The following is a 23,108-nucleotide window of genomic DNA, read 5'->3' on the forward strand; positions in this document are numbered from 1 at the left end:
ATTTTTGTCTTCCCTTGCATTTGGGATCAAATTCATAAATTGTTCTCTACAGCCAAGGTCTATAAGTTTAATACCTATGTTTTCTTTTATGTACTATATTTTATTGTTTCAGATCATATATTTTGGTTTTCGGTCCATTTTGAATTAATTTTTGTGCAGGGGCACAAGACATAGTTGTTTCATTCTTTTGCATGTGGCTTTCCAATTTTGCCAGTGCCCTTTATTGAAGAGGCTTTCTTTTCTCCATTGTGGACTTTTGGCTCCATTGTCAAAGATTATTTGTCCATATATGTGGTTTTATTTCTGGGCTCTTGATTCTGTTCCATTGGTCTGTATGTCTGTTTTTCTGCTAATACCATGCTGCTTTGATTATCATGGCTCTGTAGTATAATTTGAAGTTAGGTAGTATGATAATTCTGGTTTCATTTTTTTTTCTCAGTCTTGCTTTGGCTATTTGAGACTTTTTATGGTTCTTTGTAAACCTTTATGGTGATTTTTTTGTTCTATTTCTTTAAAAAAAAATGACATTGGATTTTTGATGAGGATTACATTAAATTTGTATATTGCATTGGGTAATATGGCCATTTTAACTGTTGATTCTTCCAATCCATGAACATGGAATGTTTTTTCATTTTATTATCTTTTTCAATTTTTTTTCATTAATGCTCTGTAATTTTCAGTATATAGGTCCTTCACATCCTTTGTTAAGTTTATTTCTAGTTATTAATATTTTTGTTGTTGCATTTGTAAAAGTAATTGTGTTTTTGAGTTCATTTTCTAAAGTTTTATTGTTGGCTTATAGGACAGCTGTAGACTTTTGTATATTGATTTTGTGTCTTCTGACGTTACTATACTGGTTTTGTTTCTAATAGTTTTTCAGTGGAATGTTGGGGGTTTTCTATATACAGGATCATGTCATCTGCAAAGAATGATACCTTTACTTCTTTCTCGATATGGATGCCTTTTATAATTCTTTCTCTTGCCTGATTGCTCTGGCTAAAACTTCCAGAACTATGTTGGATAAGAGTGGAGAGATTGGGCAGCCTTGTCTTGTTCCTGATTTTAGAGAAAAAACCTTCATTTTTTCACCATTCAGTATGATATTAGCTGATGGTTTGGCATATATGGCCTTTATTATTGATATATTGAGGTATTTTCTTTCAATACCCACTTTATTAAGTGTTTTAAACATGAATGGATATTGTATCTTAATTGAATGTCTTTTCTGCATTTATTGATAGGATCATATGATTTTTGTCATTTGGTTTGTTGGTGTAGTGTATTACTACATTGATTAATTTATGTATGTTAAACCAGTGGTCCTCAACCTTTTTTGGGCCACGGACTGGTTTATTGTCAGAAAATATTTTCACAGACCAGCCTTTAGGGTGGGGTGGATAAATGTATCATGTGACCGAGACAAGCGTCAAGAGTGAGTCTTAGACGGATGTAACAGGGAATTTGGTCATTTTTAAAAAATAAAACATTGTTCAGACTTAAATGTAAATAAAACAAATATAATGTAAGTTATTTATTCTTTCTCTGCAAACTGGTACCAAATGGCCCACAGACCGGTACCAGTCTGTTGCCCGGGGGTTGGGGACCACTGTGTTAAACCATCCTTGTGCTCCTGGAACAAATCCCACTTGATCGTGATACATTATTTTTTTAATGTGTTGTGTACGATTTGCTAGTACTTTGTTTAGGAATTTTGCATCTGTATTTATTAGAAGTATTGGTCTGTAGTGTTCTTTTTTGTGTGTTTTCTTTGCTAGCTTTTGGTATCAGGGTTATGTTGGCCTCATAAAATATGTTAGGGAGTAATGTTGCTGCTTCTCTGTTTTGGAAGACTTTGAGAAGGATAGGTACTAAATCTTCTCTGAATGTTAGAATTCATTAGTGTAGCCATCTGGTTCTGGAGATTTGTATTTTTGGGGAGGTTTTTGATAGCTGTTTCTATTTTCTCCCCGCTTATGGGTCTATTTAGGTTTTCCACTTCTTCATGACTCAGTCTAGAAAGATTGTATATTTTATATTGTTGAATTTGGTGGCATATAATCTTTCATAGTATTCTACTATGATCTTTTGTATATAAGTGATGTCTGTGATAATTTCTTCTCTTTCATTTCAGATTTTGTTTATGTGAGTCCTTTCTCTTTTTTCCTTAGTGAATCTAGCCAAGGATTTGTCGATTTTATTGATCTTTTCAAAGAACTGGCTCTTTGTTGTATAATTTTCTCTATAGTTTTTTGTTCTCTATTGCATTTAGTTGCATTCCAGAAATTTTGATATGTTGTGTTTTATTTTCATTTGCCCATGTATATCCTTTGATCTCTGCTTTTATTTCTTCTTTGACCCAGTCATTTTTTAAAGTATGTTGTTTAATTTCCACATTTTTGTCATTTTTTTAAAACTTCCTTTTTGCAGTTGAATTCTAATTTCAAAACCTTATGGTTAGAGAGAATGGTTGGTGTAATTTCAGTCTTCTTGAATTTTTTGAGGTTAGTTTTGTGGACCAACATATGGTCCATTTTTTGAGAATGTTTCATGCACAGTGGAAAAAAATGTATAATCGGATGTTCTGGGATAGAGTGTTCTATAAATGTCTATTATATTTGTTCAGTGTGCCATTTAAGGCCAAAGTTTCTTTACTGATTTCTGTTTGGATGATCTGTCTAAAGCCATCAGCGGTATGTTGAGATCTCCAAATGTGATTGCTCTTTCTCTGTTTCTATTTTTAGATCAGTTAGTTAGAATGCTTACATATTTTGATGTTCCCTTATTTGGTGCATATATGTTAAGAAGTGTTATGACTTCTTGATATAGTGTCCCCTTTATCATTATGAAATCTATCTTTGTCTCTTGTTACCTTTGTTGTCTTGTAGTTGATATTGTCACATATGAGTATGGCTACACCTGCTTTTCTTTAGATATTATTTGCTTGGAGAATTGTTTTCCAACCTTTCACTTAGAGTTTACTTTTGTCCTTGCAGCTTAGATGTGTCTCTTAAAGGCAGCATATGGTTGGGTTTTGCTTTTTGATCCAATGTATTACTCTGTGCCTCTTTATTGGTGAGTGCAGTCCATTTATATTTAGGGAAATTATCGACACTTGAGGATTTCGTATAGCCATTTTATGTTTTGTTTTCTGGTAGCTCTGTGTCTTGTTTGGTTTTTCTCTTTTGTGATTCTGTCAGTTGTTTTTGTTTGGTGGTATTCCATACTTTCTTGTTTTTCTTTTAAGCTGTGTGTTTCACTATTGGTTTTTATTGTGGGTGGTTACCATTAGGTTATTAAGAGAAAACTTTTCATATATACAGGTCCTTTGTCTTATGAGTGCTTCTGCAGTTCAACCACCTTTGCAACTGCAGATCTTTATCCTCTTCCCTTTTATGTTGTTGTTATAGATTATCCTTATTTTTACTGTAACTTTATTGGATCTTTTACTTATAGTTTTGTTTTGTCCTTTGTAGCCAGTAGGATTAGCCCCTTGAGTATTTCCTGCAGTGGGGATTTTCTGCTGATAGATTTCCTTAGCTTCTGTATGTCTGGAAAAGCTTTTATTTTTCCTTCATATTTGAAGGGTAACATTAATGGATATCCTATTCTTGGCTGGTAATTCCTCTTTTTCAGTGTTTTGAATGTTTGGGTCTACTTTCTTCTGGCTTATAGAATTTCTGCTGAGAAGTCCAATAATAACTTAATGGGCCTTCCTTTATACGTTATGTTCTTTTCTCTAGTTGCTTTGAGGATTCTTTCTTTGTCATTGTTTTTCGACAATTTTATTATGATTTGCCTTGGTGTAGGTCTGTTTGGATTGAGGTAACTCAGCATTCTGTTTGTTTCTTGGATTCGAGGATCTAATTCTTCACATAGGATTGGGAAGTTCTCATCAATGATTTGTTTGAATAGGCTCTCCATTTCTTCTCTCTCTCTTCTTCTTCTGATACACCCATTATTCTTACATTGCTCTTTTGGATGAAGTTAGGCAATTCTTATAGAGTTCTTTCATTTTTTTTAAATTTGTGATTCTCTCTCTTCTCACTGTAGCATCTCTAGTTACCTGTCTTTGATATCACTGATTCTCTCCTCTATTTGGCCTGTAGCTAAACTTGCTACTTCATTTTTCAATTCATGTATTGAGCTCTTCATCTGTTTTTAAAGTTTCAGTCTCCTTGGTGAAGTACATACTCATTTTGTTCATTAATTTGTTCTTTTTTAGCTCATTAAATTGCCTCTCAGTGTTTTCTCATATCTTGAGTATTTTCAGAACTTTAATTTTGAATTTTCTGTCATTTAACTCCATGGTTTCCATGTGATTGTTATTGCTTTCTGGTATTGTTAAGCAATGTAACAAAGAACAACTAAAAATAAGAAATAAATTTTTTTTTTAATTTTTATTTTATTTATTCATTTTAGAGAGGAGAGAGAGAGGGAGAGAGAGAGATAGAGAGAGAGACAGGGGGAAGGAGCTGGAAGCATCAATTCCCATATGTGCCTTGACCAGGCAAGCCCAGGGTTTCGAACCGGCGACCTCAGCATTTCCAGGTCGACGCTTTATCCACTGTGCCACCACAGGTCAGGCAGAAATAAAAAATTTTAATATAATTAAAAATTTTAAAATTTAATGTAATGAAAAAGTAAAGGGGAAAATCCAAAAAAAAAGCAAAATGCAAAAAAAAAATTAAAAGCAAACAAAACACGCACAAACAAATAAGAATAAAAAATATAAAAATTAAATAAAGTGAAGTTTAAAAGAAAAAATAGATTCCAGTTTTGAGAGGTTTTTCTGTTTTCTTCAGGTATGTGGCACTGTGTTACAGGTTTTAGCTCTATGAAATTCCTGAGCTGACCTCCACTGTGACATTGCTGTTGCAGTGATAGGTGGGCATGTTGTGAGGGCTTGACAGCTCTAGTGACGGCAGTCTCAGGCCTCTGGTTGCTCTTCAGCAGACCAGGGGACCAGATACAGAGCACCTTTTTTCTTCAGCGGAGAGAGTAGCTCTGGAGAACTAGCTGTAGGGTGTGACTCTGCCACTCTCCATCCCGGTGAGGTGAGGGAGGCGGGGTCTGGGAGGCTGGGGAGCTGCACTTTGTTTTTCTCTCTATGCTGAGAACCATGGCCGTGATCCCCTTGTTTTACTGCCACTTTGGTTTAGTATTTCCTCACTGTCCCTCAATCTCACCACTCCTACTGGCAGAAGTAGACCCAGTCACTCTGGATTTCTCCCCTCTCCAGAGCCTTGGCAGACAAAACCCAGACGGTTGGGATTTCTTTTCTCTCCGGCGCCATCGGCAAGTGTGTCTTGTCTTCCACCCTTCTTCTCAACCCTTCCTACCTTTAGTCAATTCCATGTGTGGATCATTTCAGGCAAGCCTGCAAGTCCAGCTAGGGTTATTTTGCTGCATTGTAGATGTTCATTTTGTTGAAATTTCAAGGGGAGAGATCAAGGGTATCTCTCACACTCTCATTACTGTCATTCCTGGATTACTTTTAACAGTTTTCTCATTATCATAATCTATGTTCCTTGTAGGTTAACAGCTAGATAACTTTCCCATAATCCTGCCACCTGAAAATTAGCTTAACTACTATTAACATTTTTTTTTCATATTTCTACCAGCTATATTATAATATGTATATACTGCTTAGATATAGATAAGCATATTATAAACACATGTATTTATTTATGTGGGATTATAGGAATATTATTTAACTTATCCTTTTCAGTAACCATTAACATCTTTTCATAACAATAAATATATCTAAACCTTATTTTTTCCCTTGCACATGGGTTTTCTTTCATTTTGTAAATTTTGGTTTGAATTTGTACTTTTCTTGATTTGGTTTTCAGTTTCTCTTTGGGAAAGTAACGCATTTCCCCATGTATATGATACTCTCATATATAAGCGATACACCTTAATTTTGGGGCCCGAAATTTGAAGAAAAAAAAAATTACATAAAGTTAATGAACTCGTTTTATTCATCATAAAATTCATACAACTCCTCATCACTGTTAAAATTCCCACCCATTAGCTTGTCCTCATCTGTGTCTGATGACAAATCACTGTCTTCATATAATATATTGCCTCGTCCTCAGTTTCATCTATGGCATTTGAAATGCCACAACCACTGTATAAGATGCACCCAGTTTTTAGACCCAAAATTTTTTGGAAAAAGGTGCGTCTTATACTTGGAGAAATACACAATGCTGATTGATGTTATGTTTCTTTTGTATGTTCCCATTTTTCATCTACATAAATAACGTAGTTATTCTTATACATGAATTATATTGCGATTTGCTAATGTAAAGATTCAAACATAGGCAGAAGAAAACAGTTCTTACTCTGTTAACCAAGCCTGTCTTCTATTAGTTCACACCTATATACTTCCTCTTTGTAGTAAATACACTTATAGCAAAAATTTATTAATACTGCAAATGAAAATAATTTTAATTTTAAGGCAAGAGATACTGAATTGAATTGCTGATGGAAATGCTGGCTGTTTCATTTAACTTTAAAGAAACTTAGATATTACTACAAATTGAAATTTTCTCATTTAGTAGTAATTATACATGAGGTTGAAAGAACAACTATTAGTTAAAAGAAAATATGAGCACCTGGAGTATCCAACCTGGAGTTTATTTAATTAACCATATTTTTCACCCCATAAGATGCACATTTTTCCCCCAAAAGTGGAGGGGAAAATGCTATGTGTCTTATGGAGCGAAAAATATGGTATTTTATTAAATATTTTAGCACACCATTTGGTTCAGAGTATTTTTTTTCTTTTCCTCCTTAAAACCCTAGGTGTGTCTTATGGTCAGGTGCGTCTTATGGAGCGAAAAATAACGATAATCCTAATATAAGATTAAATTTCCATTTATTTTAACTTGGATCCTCCTGATATTGCCAGCAGAATATGAGGATAGTGGTAAAATACTCTTTTATATTTTAAAACCTTATACTTTGCAAAGTACTTTAACTACTAGTGTTCAATGTTAAAGCATTCTAAAGAGGTCTTTTCCCAGTTTTACAGATACTGATTTGCTCAATGTCAAAGACTTTTAAGATTACATACACAGTTTTAGTTATGCTAGCTAAGAGTAGCCCCAAACAGCTTTCATTTCTTACAAACAACTGGCACTGAGTTTGTTCTGCTTAAAGACTGATGTCCTTATAGTTTTTTAATAACCCTAAATGAGTAGGATTCATCTCCTTATTTGAAGCAAACATGCAGTTTTGCTTATTGCAACTTGAAAATATAGACTAAAAAATAATAAGTATTTCTGAAGCAATCATTTATTTTTAATTGTTCTCAAAATTTCTTAACAGATATTTGGAACAAAACAGGAGCAGTTAAATTGGTCAGATGGTCGCCTGACAATAGTGTTGTAATAGTGACCTGGGAATATGGAGGGCTTTCTTTATGGAGTGTGTTTGGAGCTCAACTGATTTGTACACTTGGAGGAGATTTTGCGTGAGTCAATAAAGACAAATTTTAAATAAAATAACTCCACTATCACACAATACACATGCACAAAAAGAAAACCTTGTGTCATATAGCTACCCTTTTGCCATATTTGATCTTACCCCAAACAATTTGTAAGGTTCAAAATTAATTTTTTAGAAAGTCCATTCTCTTAAAACTTAGTTCATTCAGTAAAAATGCATTTATTTATTAAACCCCTGTTGTGTATATGATAGCATGTTAGATTCTGTGTATATGATAGCATGTTAGATTCAAGGCTAACTAGGGCTCTCTTCAAGTAGCTTATTATTTAATAAGAGTGGTAAGCCATGCATATAAATAACTACCAGTAGGAAATGCAAATTTACTTTAGCTTATTGGTTTAATGTAGGTTAACCCAGTGGTCCCCAATCCCTGGGCCGCGGACTGGTACCAGTCCGTTGGCCATTTGGTACCAGTCTGCAGAGAAAGAGTAAATAACTTACATTATTTCTGTTTTATTTATATTTAAGTCTGAATGATGTTTTATTTTTAAAAAATGACTAGATTCCCTCTGTTACATTCGTCTAAGACTCACTCTTTTTTTTTTTTTTTTTTTTCCCCTGAAGCTGGAAACAGGGAGGCAGTCAGACAGACTCCCGCATACACCAGACCGGGATCCACCTGGCACGCCCACCAGGGGGGCGACGCTCTGCCCATCCGGGGCGTCGCTCTGTCGCGACCAGAGCCACTCTAGCACCTGGGGCAGAGGCCAAGGAGCCATCTCCAGCGCCCGGGCCATCTTTTGCTCCAATGGAGCCTTGGCTGCGGGAGGGGAAGACAGAGATAGAGAGGAAAGAGAGGGGGAGGGGTGGAGAAGCAGATGGGCGCCCCTCCTGTGTGCCCTGGCCGGGAATCGAACCCCGGACTTCCACACGCCAGGCCAACGCTCTACCACTGAGCCAACCGGCCAGGGCAAGACTCACTCTTGACACTTGTCTCGTAAGTTCGACAATTATATTTAAAAATACCACAGTTTTTACGCCAGACGCATAATTTTATTTTGTGCATTTATCCGTCCCACCCTAAAGGCCGGTCCATGAAAATATTTTCTGACATTAAACCAGTCCGTGGCCCAAAAAAGGTTGGGGACCACTGGGTTAACCCACTGGCTTAATAGGAGTGGGCTGATATGTCTGCCCACTTCATAGCCTCAGTCCTGACAAACGAACACATGTTCCCAAACTGCATGACCCTGTCAAGAAGTTACTTAGGACCTGGAAGACTGTGCCTCAGAAAAGGACCTAGGCGTTTTAACTAGCAGTCTCATTTTATGTTGTTATGCATTTCTACTTTAAAGGAACAAAATCAATTGGATTTTTTAGAATTAAAGCTAAATATTGGATGTACTTAGAAGACTCTTTTAAATTAAATTTCTATTCTATTTTAGTTATAGGTCTGATGGTACCAAAAAAGATCCCCTTAAGATCAACTCTATGGTAAGTACTTTCTATAAAATACTGGTCTAGTGTAGAGAACTTGGATTTTTCTTTTTTCCTCCCTCTCATTTGTCTGATAAAATTACAATGCTATTTTAGTCTCAGCAAGATCCTCTTATGTAGTTCTTATTTTGAAACAAAGTGTTTTTTGTTTGTTTTTAAATCAGGAGGCTTTTCAACTTTCAGTATTTGATTTTGGTTTGATTTTGCTTAGATGTGTCCAATAAAACCCTGTGTTCCTTGTGAACATAGTGCTATAGAGAAATCAGACCATTGTGTTTCCTAAATATGCCTCCATTTCTGATGTGACTTACTAACACCTAATTCTCATGACCTCTTTTCTTTTAACATAAAGTTAAATGCTTATTGGGTATTTTCCCTGGAGGACATGACCTTGTGCATTATTTGAACATATTTTTAAATTTTTCTATAAACATATATCAAGAAAATTATAGTTACTTATATAGTGATATTTTTACTACCTGTTTTCATGTGTTTCTTTAGAAAGCAGTGAGATGTAACCTCTGTTTTTACATAAAAACATTTTCTTACTATTGCCCTTCTGTGTACCATATTTGTGAAATTAGCACTTATGGTTGCTTTACATAGGAGGAAATTTTCTGACCTCCCATTTCTTGAAAAATTAAAACCACCATGATTACCTTGAATAGTGGTTCCTAGCCTTTTACCACCAAGGACCCCAGCTGATGTCTGGTCCCATCTCCATATTTTAAAATAAGTTTTTGAACAAATAGCATTTCTTTAACTGCCAGTCAGTGTTTCTGAATGGCATGCAACAAGTTATCAGTCACACTAAGTTCTTTCAGTCACAGTCTAAGAATCTTTTTTTTTTCTGTCCACACAGTGTGTTTGTGAGTTTACAACCAGGAAAAGGTGGATAAATGTGTATGCATATGCATGCATGTATGTGATGCTAGTGGTGTAGTGAGGGTGTTTATCTTTATTATTTACAGATTCAACTAAAAAGAAATAAACCATGGAGGTTGAACTGAGAGTAGTTAGATGATGATGATGATGATGATGATGATGATGATGATTATTACTATTATTTTAGAGAGAGGCGCAGAGAGAGACAGGAACATTGAATTGTTCTTTTATGTGCCCTGACTGGAAAATCAAACTAATTAAATTATTTCAACTTGGTCTTCAGCATCTTATCACATTGTTCTGTTTCTTTGTCAAGCTAAGTCTTGGAGTCCAAGGATTTAGGATTAAATTGAGTATGATTGTCACAATCTGTTGAGGTTTGAGGGTTTGATATGGTTCCAAGTCTGGCCTCCAAAGTCACAGCTCCAGTGTCCCCAGATGGCCTTCTTTGTCTTTGGAGGGGGACTTTCTTCCTTTGGGCTCAGGGTGGTAGGGCTAAGAAGGAAGCCACCCTTCTATTCAGATGACCTTTTAATCTAGGTTATTTCATCTCTTTCACGTGGCTCTTGTGTATGATGGACAAGGAGGTCAACAAAGAGTTGACACTAAATGCTGTTAGCCTCATATGTGACTTCTGAAAATGGGTTCCTAGTTCTTTTTTTTTAAATTTAATTTATTGTGTTTACATAGATTCTAGTGTTGCCCCGATTGCAGCCCCCCTCCCCCGTATTCCCCTCAACATATCTCGACCCCCTCCCAACAGCTCCCTCCCCTCTTCCCTTCAGGTTTAATTTCGTTCCTCAGTTCACATTGTTCATTGGATTCCTCAAATGAGTGAGGTCATATTATATTTTTCTTTCTCTGCCTGGCTTATTTCACTTAACCTAATAGTTTCCAGGTCCATCCATGTTGTTGCAAAAGGTAATATTTTCTTCTTTTTCATGGCTTCATAGTATTCCATGTATATATGTACCGCTGCTTTTTTTGTACCACTGCTTTTTAATCCACTTGTGCACTGACGGACACTTGGGCTGTTTCCAGATCTTCGCTATTGTGAACAATGCTGCCATAAACATGGGAGTGCATTTCTCCTTTTGAAACAATGCTATGGTGTTCTTGGGGTATATTCCTAAAAGTGGAATGGCTGAGTCAAAAGGCAGTTTCATTTTTAATATTTTGAGGAATCTCCATACTGTTTTCCACAGTGGCTATACCAGTCTGCATTCCCACCAGCAGTGCAGGAGGGTTACATTTCACTACATCCTACCGTGTGTTGTTTTGTTAATGACCGCCATTCTTACTGGTGTGAGGTGATATCTCATTGTGGTTTTAATTTGCATTACTTTAATGATTAGTGATGTTGAACATCTTTTCATCTGTCTATTGGCCATCTGTAGAGAAGTATGTACAGATGTATGTCCTCTTTGGAGAAGTGTCTATTCATTTCTTTTGCCCATTTTTTGATTGGATTGTTTGTCTTCCTGGTGTTGAGTTTTACAAGTTCTTCATAAATTTTGGTTATTAACCCCATATCAGTCTTATTGTTGAATATGTTCTCCCATTGTGTGGTTTGTCTTTTTATTCTGTTCATATTGTCTTTAGCTGTACAAAAGCTTTTTAGTTTGATATAGTCCCATTTGTTTATCCTGTCTTTTATTTCATTTACCCTTGGAGATAAATCAGCAAATATATTGCTACAAGAGATGTTGAAGAGCTTACTGCCTATGTTTTCTTCTAAGATGCTTATGGTTTCACAGCTTACATTTTTCTTTTATCCATTTTGAGTTTATTTTTGAGACTGGTATAAGTTGGTGGTCTAGTTTCATTTTTTGCAGGTAGCTGTCCAACACCATTTGTTAAAGTGACTGTCTTTACTCTATTGTACACTCTTATCTCCTTTGTCAAATATCAATTGTCCGTAAAGGTGTGGGTTTATTTCTGGGTTCTCTGTTCTGTTCCATTGATGTATATCAGGAGTCAGGAACCTATGGCTCATGAGCCAGATGTGGCTCTTTTGATGGCTGCATCTGGCTCGCAGACAAATTTTTAATAAAAAAGTATAACGTTAAAAACCTAAAACATTCTCATGTATTACAATCCATTCATTTCCTACCGCTCATGTTCATGGGTGCGGGTGGCTGGAGCTAATCACAGCTGTCCTCCGGACAACCCCAACTTTTTATTGGATAATGTGTAACGTAATGGATCATCATGAGGTCAGGAAGTAAACTTCCCTCCTTTTAATCAAGTAGTCAGCTAGCTAATTGCAGAAACCCTTTTGACGAAGAAGATGGCTAAAAAAAAAGATGAGGAGTATCGTACTTTTCAGCAGGAATGGACAGAGGAATTCGCCTTCGTGGAGAGAGCAGGTTCTGCAGTGTGTCTAATATGCAATGATAAAATTGCATCGATGAAACAGTCAAATATAAAGTGGCACTTCAACACACGCCATACTACATTTGCATCGAAATATCCAGCAGCGGACAGCAGGAAGAAAGCATGTCAAGAGCTACTGTGCAGAGTGCAAGCTAGTCAGCAGCAACTCCGTGTTTGGACCCAACAAGGTGACTAGAATTCAGCTAGCTTTGCTGGTGTTTTAGCAATTGTGAGAAACAGAAAGCCATTCACAGACGGGGAGTATGCCAAAACATTCATGCTTGATGTTGCCAATGAACTTTCTGGTGACTTTTCAGATAAAGACAAGATAATCAAATGAATAAAAGACCTGCCTCTGTCGGCAAGAACTGTTCACGATCGTACCATCATGATAACAAATCAAATTGAGCCAACATAAGTGAAGGACATAAGTGCAGCACCATTCTTTTCTCTCGCTTTGGATGAGTCAACAGACATAAGCCATTTATCCCAGTTTAGTGTGATTGCAAGGTATGCTGTTGGTGACAGACTACATGAGGAAAGTCTTGCTGTTTTGCCCATGAAAGAGACAACAGAGGGGAGGATTTATTCGTTTTTCACTGAGTTTGCTAAAGAAAAAAATCCACCGATGGATAAACTTATTTCAGTGTGTACTGATGGTGCTCCATGCATGGTGGGGAAAAACAGGATTTGTAGCACTTCTTCATGAACATGAAAAGAGACCCATCCTAAGTTTTCACTGCATCCTACATCAGGAGGCACTTTGTGCTCAGATGTCTGGCGAGCAGCTTGGTGAGGTGATGTTGCTGGTCATTCAGATGGTCAACTTTATTATTGCCCGACCTTTAAATGATTGCCAGTTTAAAACACTGCTGGATGAAGTTGGCAATAATTATCCTGGTCTGCTTCTGTACAGCAATGTGCATTGGTTGTCAAGAGGGAAGGTGCTCAGCCATTTTGTGGCTTGTCTGAGCAAAATTTGGACTTTTCTTGAAAAATGTTGAGCATCCTGTGTTAGTTAACACTGAGTGACTCTTGAAGTTCTATCTCGTGGGCATGACTGAACATCTGAACCAGCTCAATGTGAAAATGCAAGGCGTTGGAAATACAGTCTTATCCCTTCAACAAGCAGTGTTTGCATTTGAAAACAAGCTGGAACTCTTCATCTCGGACATTGAAACAGGTCATTTACTACACTTGGATAAACTGGGAGAGTTTAAAGATGCATGCACAGCATGTGACCCTGCTCAACATCTTGATCTCCAGCAGCTAGCAGCTAGCGGGCTTCCCTTCTGAACTCCTGCAGTCATTCAAAGCACGCTTTGGAGAATTTCGTTAGTGCACTCGTCTTTTTAAGTTCATCACCCATTCACACGAGTGTGCAGTGGACAGCGCTGACCTGAGTTACATCCCTGGTGTCTCCGTCAGAGATTTGGAGCTAGAAGCTGCTGACCTGAAGGCCTCAGACATGTGGATGAATAAGTTCAAGTCGCTGAATGAAGATTTGGAAAGACTTGCACGACAGCAAGCAGAGTTGGCCAGCAAACACAAGTGGGGAGAAATGAAAGAACTTCAACCCGCGGACCAGCTGATTGTCAAAACTTGGAACGTGCTTCCTGTCACATACCACACACTGCAGCGTGTGAGTATTGCTGTACTGACAATGTTTGGCTCTACGTGTGCATATGAGCAGTCTTTCTCACATCTGAAGAATGTTAAGACCAACCTACTATCACATTTACTGGATGGAAGTCTCAAAGCCTGCATGAAGCTTAACCTCACCATGTATCCACAGACTACAAAGCCATCAGCAGCAAAACCACGCAGCACCAGAAGTCGCATTAATGGTAAGAAATACTTTGTTCATCATTGGTTAGCAACAACATAACAACATTATTAAAAAGAATTCAGAGACTTATTGTACTTTAAAAGTGTTGGTCTTACATAAAATACACACATTTACTTGTATTTAGTGTTAAACATATTGTATGGCTCTCACAGAATTACATTTTAATATATGTGGCGTTCATGGCTCTCTCAGCTAAAAAGGTTCCCGATCCCTGATCTATATGCCTGTTATTATGTCAGTACCAAGTTGTTTTGAGTACAATGGCCTTGTAGTATAACTTGATATCAGGAAGTGTGATACCTCCCACTTTATTCTTTTTTTTCAAGATTGCTGAGGCTATTCATGTTCTTTTTTGGTTCCATATAAAATTTTGGAATATGTGTTCTATATCTTTGAAGTATGTCCTTGGTATTTTAACTGGTATTACATTGAATTTATAAATTGCTTTGGTTAGTATGGACATTTTGATGATGTTTATTCTTCCTAACCATGAGCACGGTATATGCTTCCACTTGTTTGTATCTTCCTTGATTTCTTTTATCAATGTTTTTGTAATTTTCCGAGTACAAGTCGTTAACCTCCTTGGTTAAATTTACTCCTGGGTACTTTATTTTTTTATTGTTGTTGTAATAGTAACGGGGATTGTTTCCTTAATTTCTCTTTCTGACAGTTCATTGTTGGTGTATAAAAATGCCTCTGATTTCTGTGTATTAATTTTATACCCTGCCACCTTGCTGAATTCATTTATCAGGTCCAGTAGTTTTTTGACTGAGACTTTAGGGTTTTCTATATACAGTATCATATCATCTGCAAATAATGATAGTTTTACTTCTTCTTTTCCAATTTGGGTGCTTTTTATTTCTTCTTCTTGTCTGATTGCTGTGGCTAGGATTTCCATTACTGTGTTGAATTAGAGTGGTGAAAGTGGGCACCCCTCTCTTGTTCCTTATCTTAGGGGGATTGCTTTTAATTTTTGCCTATTATGATGTTGGCTGTGGGATTTTCATAGATGGCCTTTATCATGTTGAGGTATGTTCCCTGTATTCCCACTTTGCTCAGAGTTTTGACCATGAATGGGTGCTGGATTTTATCAAACACTTTTTCTGCATCTATTGAAATTATCATGTGGTTTTTCTCCTTCCATTTGTTTATGTGATGAATCACACTGATTGATTTATGAATATTGTACCATGTCTCTGCAGAATAAATCCCACTTGATCATGATGTATGATTATTTTCATGTATTGCTGGATCCAGTTTGCTAATATTTCGTTGAGGATTTTAGCATCTAAATTCATCAGGGAAACTGGCCTATAATTTTCTTTCTTTGTGTTGTCTTTGCCTGATTTTGGAATCAGAATTATGTTTACCTCATAAAAGGAGCTTGGAAGTCTTCCTTCCTCTTGAATTTTTTGAAATGGTTTGGGAAGGATAGGAGTTAGTTCTTTGAATCTTTGGTAGAATTCACCTGTGAAGCCATCTGGCCTAGGACTTTTGTTTGTTGGGAGTTTATTGATAACTGTTTCGATCTCATTTGTTATAATCGGTATGTTTAGATTTTCTGATTCTTCCAGATTGATTTTTGAAATATTATATGTTTCAAGGAATTTGTCCATTTCACTTAGGTTGTTTAATTTTTTGTCATAGTATTTTTTTTACAATATTTTGTATTGTGTCAGTCGTTATTTCTCCACTCTTATTTTTAATTTTATTTATTTGAGTCTTCTCTCTTTTTTTCTTGGTGAATCTGGGAAAAGGTTCATCGATCTTGTTTACCCTTTCAAAGAACCAGCTGTTGGTTTCATTGATCCTCTGTATTGTTTCTTAAGCCTCTGTGTCATTTATTTCTGCTCTGATCTTTATTGTTTCCTTCCTTCTACTACCTCTGGGCTTTACTTGCTGTTCTTTTTCTAGTTCTTTTAGATGCAGGGTTAGGTTGTTTATTTGAGCATTTTCTAGGTTTTTAAAGTATGCTTGTAGTGCTATGAATTTCCCTCTCAGTATTGCTTTTGCTGTGTCTCATAAATTTTGAGTTGTTGTATGCTCGGTATTCGTTTCTAGGAATTTTTAAATTTCTTCTTTGATTTCATTGTTAACCCATTTGTTATTTAATATCATGCTATTTAGTTTCCATATGTTTGAGTATTTTTCAGTTTTTCTGTTGTAGTTGATTTCTAGTTTCATGCCATTGTGATCAGAGAAAATGCTCGATATGATTTCAGTCTTCTTAAATTTGTTGAGACCTCTTTTGTGCCCTAACATGTGGTCTATCCTAGAGAATGTACCATGAGCACTTGAAAAGAATGTATATTCTGCTGCTTTAAGGTGAAAGGTTCTGAAGCTATCTATTAAATCGGGTTGATCTAGTGTGTCCTTTAAGTCTGCTGTTTCTTTGTTAATTTTCTTTCTTGAGGATCTATCTAGTGATGTTAGTGGGGTATTGAAATCTCCTACTATTATAGTATTGCTGTTGATCTCACCCTTTATATCCATCAAAGTCTGCTTTTTTATATTAGGTGCGTAGATATTTATAAGGGTTATATCTTCCTGTTGGATTGCTCTCTTTTTCATTATGTAGTGACCTTCTTTGTCTCCTACTATAGCCTTTGTTTTAAAGTCCAGTTTGTCTGATATTAGTATTGCTACCCCAGCTTTTTTTTCATTTCCATTTGCATGAAATATTTTCTTCCCATCCTTTTAGCTTTAGTATATGTGTATCTTTTGTTTTGAGATGTGTCTCTTGTAGATAGCATAAATATGGGTCCTGTTTTCTTATACATGCAGCTATCTATGTCTTTTGATCATAGCATTTAAGGTTATTATTGATATGTAGTTGTTTATTGCCATTTTATTCTTTAAAGCTATCTTCCTCTTTTACTATATTCTTTGACCCCTTTGTTCTGTTTACAACAGGCCCCTTAACATTTCTTTCTTCTTATTTTTTTCTTTACAGAGACAGAGAGTCAGAGAGAGGGACAGACAGTAAAGAATGGAGAGAGATGAGAAGCATCAATCATCAGTTTTTCGTTGTGACACCTTAGTTCATTGATTGCTTTCTCATATGTGCCTTGACTATGGGCCTTCAGTAGACCAAGTAACCCCTTGCTCAAGCCAGTGACCTTGGGTCCAAGCTGGTGAGCTTTGCTCAAACCACATGAGCCCACGCTCAAGCCGGCGACCTGGGGATTTTGAACCTGGGTCCTCTGCATCCCAGTCCAACACACTATCCACTGCGCCACCACCTGGTCAGGCAACATTTCTTGCAGCATTGATTTGGTTGTAATGAATTCCTTGAGATTTTTTTTGTCTGGGAAGCTTTTTATTTCTCCTTCCATTTTAAACGATAGCCTTGCTGGATAAAGTAGTCTTTGTTGTAGGCTCTTGTTCTGCATTACTTCGAATATTTCTTGCCATTCCCTTCTGGCCTCAAGTGTTTCTGTTGAGAAGTCAGATGTCATCCTTATGGGGGCTGCTTTGTAGGTGATAGTCTTTTTTCCTCTAGCAGCTTTTAATATTTTCTCTTTATCTCTTAGCTTTGGTATTTTTATTTTATTTTTTTTCTGAAGCTGGAAACGGGGTGAGACAGTCAGACAGACTCCCGCATGCACCCGACCAGGATTCACCCGGCATGACGCTCTGCCCACCAGGGGGTGATGCTCTGCCCCTCCGGGGTGTCGCTCCGCCGCGACCAGAGCCACTCTAGCGCCTGGGGCTGAGGCCAAGGAACCATCCCCAGCGCCCAGGCCATCTCCACTCCAATGGAGCCTTGGCTGCGGGAGGGGGAGAGAGACAGAGAGGAAGGAGGGGAGGAGGTGGAGAAGCAAATGGGTGCTTCTCCCATGTGCCCTGGCTGGGAATCGAACCCGGGTCCCCCGCACGCCAGGCCGATGCTCCACCGCCGAGCCAACCGGCCAGGGCCAGCTTTGGTATTTTAATTATGACGTGTCTTGGTATGGATTTCTTTGGGTTTCTCTTTAATGAAATTCTCTGTGCTTCTTGAACTTCTGTGACTTTTTCCTGAATCAATTTAGGAAAGTTTTTAGCTATGATTTGATTGAATAGGGTTTCTATCCCTTGTTCTTGTCTTCTTCAGGAACCCCTATGATGTGGATGTTATTCCTCTTCATGTTGTCACAGAGCTCTCTTAGAATTTCCTCAGACTTTTTTGTTTTTTTTCAGAGACAGAGAGTCAGAGAGAGGGATAAATAGGGACAGACAGACAGGAATGGAGAGAGATGAGAAACATCAATCATTAGTTTTTTGTTGTTGTTTTTTTGTGTTTTTAATATTTTTTTGAAGCTGGAAATGAGGAGGCAGTCAGACAGACTCGCGCATGTGCCCGACCAGGATCCACACGGCATGCCCACCAGGGGGCAATGCTCTGCCCATCTGGGGCATTGCTCTGTTGCAACCAGAGCCATTCTAGCACCTGAAGCAGAGGCTATAGGGCCTTCCTCAGCGCCTGGGCCAACTTTGCTCCAGTGGATCCCTGGCTGCGGGAGGGGAAGAGAGAAACAGAGAAGAAGGAAAGAGGGAGGGGTGGAGAAGCAGATGGGCGCTTCTTCTGTGTACCCTAGCTGGGAATCGAACCTGGGACTCCTGCATGCCACACTGACGCTCTACCCTGAGCCAACTGGCCAGGTCCCAATCATTAGTTTTTTGTTGCGACACCTTAGTTGTTCATTGATTGCTTTCTCATATGTGCCTTCACCGTGGGGTTACAGCAGACTGAGTAACCCCTTGCTCAAGCCAGTGACCTTGGTCCATGTTGATGAGGTTTTGCTCAAACCAGATGAACCCACCCTCAAGCTGGCAACCTTGGGGTCTCAAACCTGGGTCCTCCACATCTCATTCCGATGCTGTATCTACTGCACTACCACCTAGTCAGGCTCCTCAGACTTTTTGAGTCTCTTCTTTTTGCTGCTCTGCTTCTGTGCCCTCCTTTATTTTGTCCTCTAACTTGCTGATTCGATCCTGAGCTTCATCCATGCTGCTTTTAATTCCTTTCATTGTGGTCTTCATTTCTGATATTTCATTTGTCATTTCTGACTAATTCTTTTTTATTATTTCAATGTCCTTTTTATATTTGCTATCTCTTTATTTAGGTGCTTGCTATGTCCGTCTATTGTTGTTCTAAGATCTTTGAACAGTCTAACAATCATTATTTTAAACTCTGCATCCGTTAATTTGTTTATATCTGAGTCATTCAAGTCCTTTTCTGGAGATTTCTCTTGATTCATTTGGGTTGCATTTCTCTGCCTTCCCATTTTGTCTGTGTATAAGAAAGGTGTGGCCATCGGAGTCCAAGGGGTGTGGCTTCTGTTTTCCCTAGGTATGGTCTGTCTGCAGGCCCGCTACCCCCTCTGTCGCTGCCTCAGGTGTTTCAGTATGGGCATTGCTGGCACGGGCCCCCTGCTGCAGTCACTGCCGTTTCTACCTCTCCCTTCACTGATGGGGCTGTGTTCATATGCCCAGGCTACAAGCCCTGGTGGGCCTCGGCCATCTCCCTGCCCCCTTGGGTGGGGCTACGCTCCGTGCTGGGGCCGGAAGCCTTGGCACCGCAGGCAGGGCTGCACACCTATGCTCAGCCATGGGTCTTCACCCATTCCTGGCTTTCACCCTGCCCCACAGGCGGGGCTGTGTTCCCCATGGTTGCAAGACCTGGCTCCAGGGGTGGGGCTGCACACCCTCACTCAGCCGCAGCTCTCAGCCGGTTCTTCCACTTTCACCCGGCTTTTGCCTTGCCCCTGCAGGCAGGATTGCAGGCGGTACCACCCTTGCTCACCCTGCCCGTTGCCGGGTCAGACTGCTGTCATGCGCCCTTTCTACCCCTGTTGACGGGACCACGCTTCCACGTCCTGCAGTGTGTGTATGGGCAGTGAAGTTCAGACCGTAGCACTCAATACTGTATTCCTGAAGGCTCCCTCCTTCTAAGCGACTCTGCTCTGAGTGCCGTGAGAGAGCTTGTTTGGCTGGTGTTCTGCTTCCCTTTGCTGGTATTGCTGGTTCCAGGGGAAATATTCACTTTAGACTTGGGGGGTGACTCAGCCCAGGGGTTAGGGTGGTTGTCCTTCAAAGTGTTTCTCCCTGTGCCTTCTAGAGTACACTCTTTTCCTGCTACTCTGGTCCTCTCATCTCTCCCTGTTCCCCAGAGTCTATGGTGAGTGGTTGTGAAAGAGGTTTTCTGAGCGGTCCCTTTAAGAACAATCCTGGGTCTGAGAAATCTGTCTCTTTCTCATAAACAGTATCCTAGCTTGTTTTGCAGCTAAATACTGTCCATACGCCTCTTCTAGTCTCTGGGACTGCAGGCTGGGGCTTTGGTCCTAGGGCCCAGGACCCACCCCTCTCCATTAAACTCACTTCCCGCCACGCAAGTCTCTCCGGGCTGCCGTTCACGCTGGGCAGCCCTCTCCGCATTTCTGCTTTTCCTGCCAGTCTCTGTGGCTTCTTCAGTGTTCCTTGGTTAAAGAGTTCTCTTAGTTTAGTCCAAAGTTGGTTTTTCCAGATGATGGTTCTTAAAATTGAGTTGTAATCCACTTTGGTTCTGGGAGGTAGAAGTTGGTATATCTGCCTACTCTATTGCCATCTTGCTGCTCCCACAGTCTAAGCATTTCAGTTAGGTTGTGCAACTTTTATCACAGGAAAGCAAAACTTATTATGCCTTTGTAATTTTATAATAATTCGGGATTCCCCATTGTTATTTTCTTGGCCTTGCAGAGTGGAAATCACTAATATTAAAAATAAAACTTCATGGAATTTATGTATAGAATATTAAAATTGACTGGGCCTAGAGAATTTATTTGAACCTTCCTATTTTACAAAGGAAGAAAATATACCCTGAAAAACCAAACAGGTTGGCCAAGGTAACAAAATGGTAGCCAAGCTGGAATGAAAACCCTAGTCTCATAGGTTCCAATCTGTTACTCTTTGCTCTATACAAAAGTACACCTGTTTTGAATGCTTTTTGTTACGCTTTAGCTAGGTAACATGGGTCATGGGTCTTTCTCTGCAAGGTGTTTTTTTTTTTTTGTTTTGTTTTGTTTTGTTTTTTGTATTTGAGTCAGTTAAATTAATGGAGAAGTTACAGAGAGCAGTAGGCATTTCTCAGGATTTGGAGTTAAGATTGATATGTAGTGTTTTCACTATTGTAGGTAGAAAGGGGTGGTGGTTTCCACTGGAGATAGCTAAGATACAGTAGATGCAGGTATTTGCAGTAGAGGTAGATTCTGATCTGCATTGTCTATCATAGTTTCTCTAACCTTCGGAAGTCATTAATAGTGCTATTGTTGGTTATTTCAGAATTTGAATATTTTAAGATAGGAAAGTATATAGCAAGAAACTTTATTGTTTTGATTCCTTTTCCTCTTTTCTCCCTCCTAGAGCTGGGGTGCAGAAGGCTATCATCTGTGGGTAATCAGTGGGCTTAGTTCTCAAAACACTGAAATTGAGTCTGACCCCAGGAGTATAGTTCAACAGCCTGGCATTCTGCTGTTTCAGTTTATCAAGAGTGCACTCACCGCAAACCCTTGCATGGTAAGTGTATTTAATTAAAACTTTGTTTGGGGGGAGGGTTTTTCGGTGGCTTTAATATTAGAATTACAGACTATCAACTGTGTTAAATATACTCTTAAAATTGGCAATTATCTCCTTTTGTGTATTTTGTGATTCTTGTATATGCGTTTTTTTAAATTTACACCATAGTTTTATTTCTGAGCAGGTTTTTTTTACACAATAGGATCACAAGTAACTGGAGGAAAAGCAGTATTTACAGATTTACTTGAAAAAAATTTAGTCTTTATCTGTTAGTATTTCTGAAAGTGTGTTCCACCAGGCATTATTTAGGAGAAATATCAATAGCAATTACACAGAGTAGGAAAAAGTTTTATTGTCATGTAAGTGTGAGATAAAGGAGTTAACGCTATAGTGATTTCTTTATTGTAGGTCTCCAAGGTCTTTAATATGCTAGTGGACATTATAAAAACCTAGGAGTTGGTTTATAAAAACTAATGGTTCCCATGCTTATGTAACTATGAATTTTTAAGGACTACCTTGAAGACTATATGCCTAGGAACCTGCTTTGGGAAATACCACCCCAAATTATAATGTAATTCCTCATGTTTTATCAATCTGAAATAACATTAATGTTATAGATTGTTAATATGTAATAATAGTATATCTTACATATTAGGAGTGCCTGTCTAAATATTGGGTTTTTAAATAGTTGGTGCAGTTAAAATATACAACACATTGAGAAAGAATGTGAATAACCTGAATCTTCAATCTTATCACTGTAGTTGAAGAATATGGATCCCCAGAAAAACAAGAATAGGCTATTTCTTCCTTCCCCCACCCCAAATAATACAGTGGTACCTTGAGATATGAATTTAATTCATTCTGTAATGGAGCTCGTAAGTCAGTCAACTCGTATATCAAACTGCCGATACTGGACCTGTGCGCCAACGCACCAACTAGCAGCAGCTTCCCGAATCATGACTTGTCTCTCAGAATTTCGCTTGGATCTCGAACAAAAATACAACTGAGTAGCAGCTCATATCTTAAAAAAAATTCGTATGTTGGTCTGTTTGTATCTCAAGGTACCACTGTATTTTAAAAGCACCCTTGAATTTTATGTCAAGACAGCATTTATACTTCAGTAGAAAAGTGAGGGCTCTGGGGCGCTGCTGTGTCTGATTTGAATAGCCAGGGAAGAATCTGCCTGTGTTTGAGAACACTGGCCTTCTAATTGCAGACCAAAGCATAATTGCTAAGAGAGAGAAATGTCTTATTTATCTAAATATCTTCAGAACATGGCACAGTTGTTTGTGCTAATCAAGAATTTCCTAAGTGATTATTGAGTTATTCTGAACCAGGACCATGGACTTAGACTGTTCTTCCTCCACCCCATGGTTTAAAAGATCCTCCAGCATCATGTTATTTATCCCTGTTCTGATTCACCTCCTTCTTGCCATATGGGCACATGGCAAGCATCCACAGAAACTGACAAGACCTGTTTTCTTACCACCATTCATACGGTGGTGAGAAACGAATT

General features: G+C 38.3%; 1 protein-coding gene across 2 annotated transcripts in view; it reads left to right on the forward strand.

Moving 5' to 3' along the window:
* Positions 1-23,108, forward strand: part of RIC1 (RIC1 homolog, RAB6A GEF complex partner 1) — a 166,215-nt gene that overhangs the window by 113,144 nt on the left and 29,963 nt on the right. For both annotated transcript variants that reach the window (XM_066257208.1, XM_066257207.1), the window contains exons 9-11: positions 7,333-7,477; positions 8,898-8,946; positions 21,440-21,592. In XM_066257208.1, the coding sequence (XP_066113305.1) occupies positions 7,333-7,477; positions 8,898-8,946; positions 21,440-21,592 (347 nt within the window). The remainder of the gene's footprint in view (positions 1-7,332; positions 7,478-8,897; positions 8,947-21,439; positions 21,593-23,108) is intronic.

This window comes from Saccopteryx bilineata, chromosome 2, assembly GCF_036850765.1.
Source record: "Saccopteryx bilineata isolate mSacBil1 chromosome 2, mSacBil1_pri_phased_curated, whole genome shotgun sequence".
Taxonomy (NCBI): domain Eukaryota; kingdom Metazoa; phylum Chordata; class Mammalia; order Chiroptera; family Emballonuridae; genus Saccopteryx; species Saccopteryx bilineata.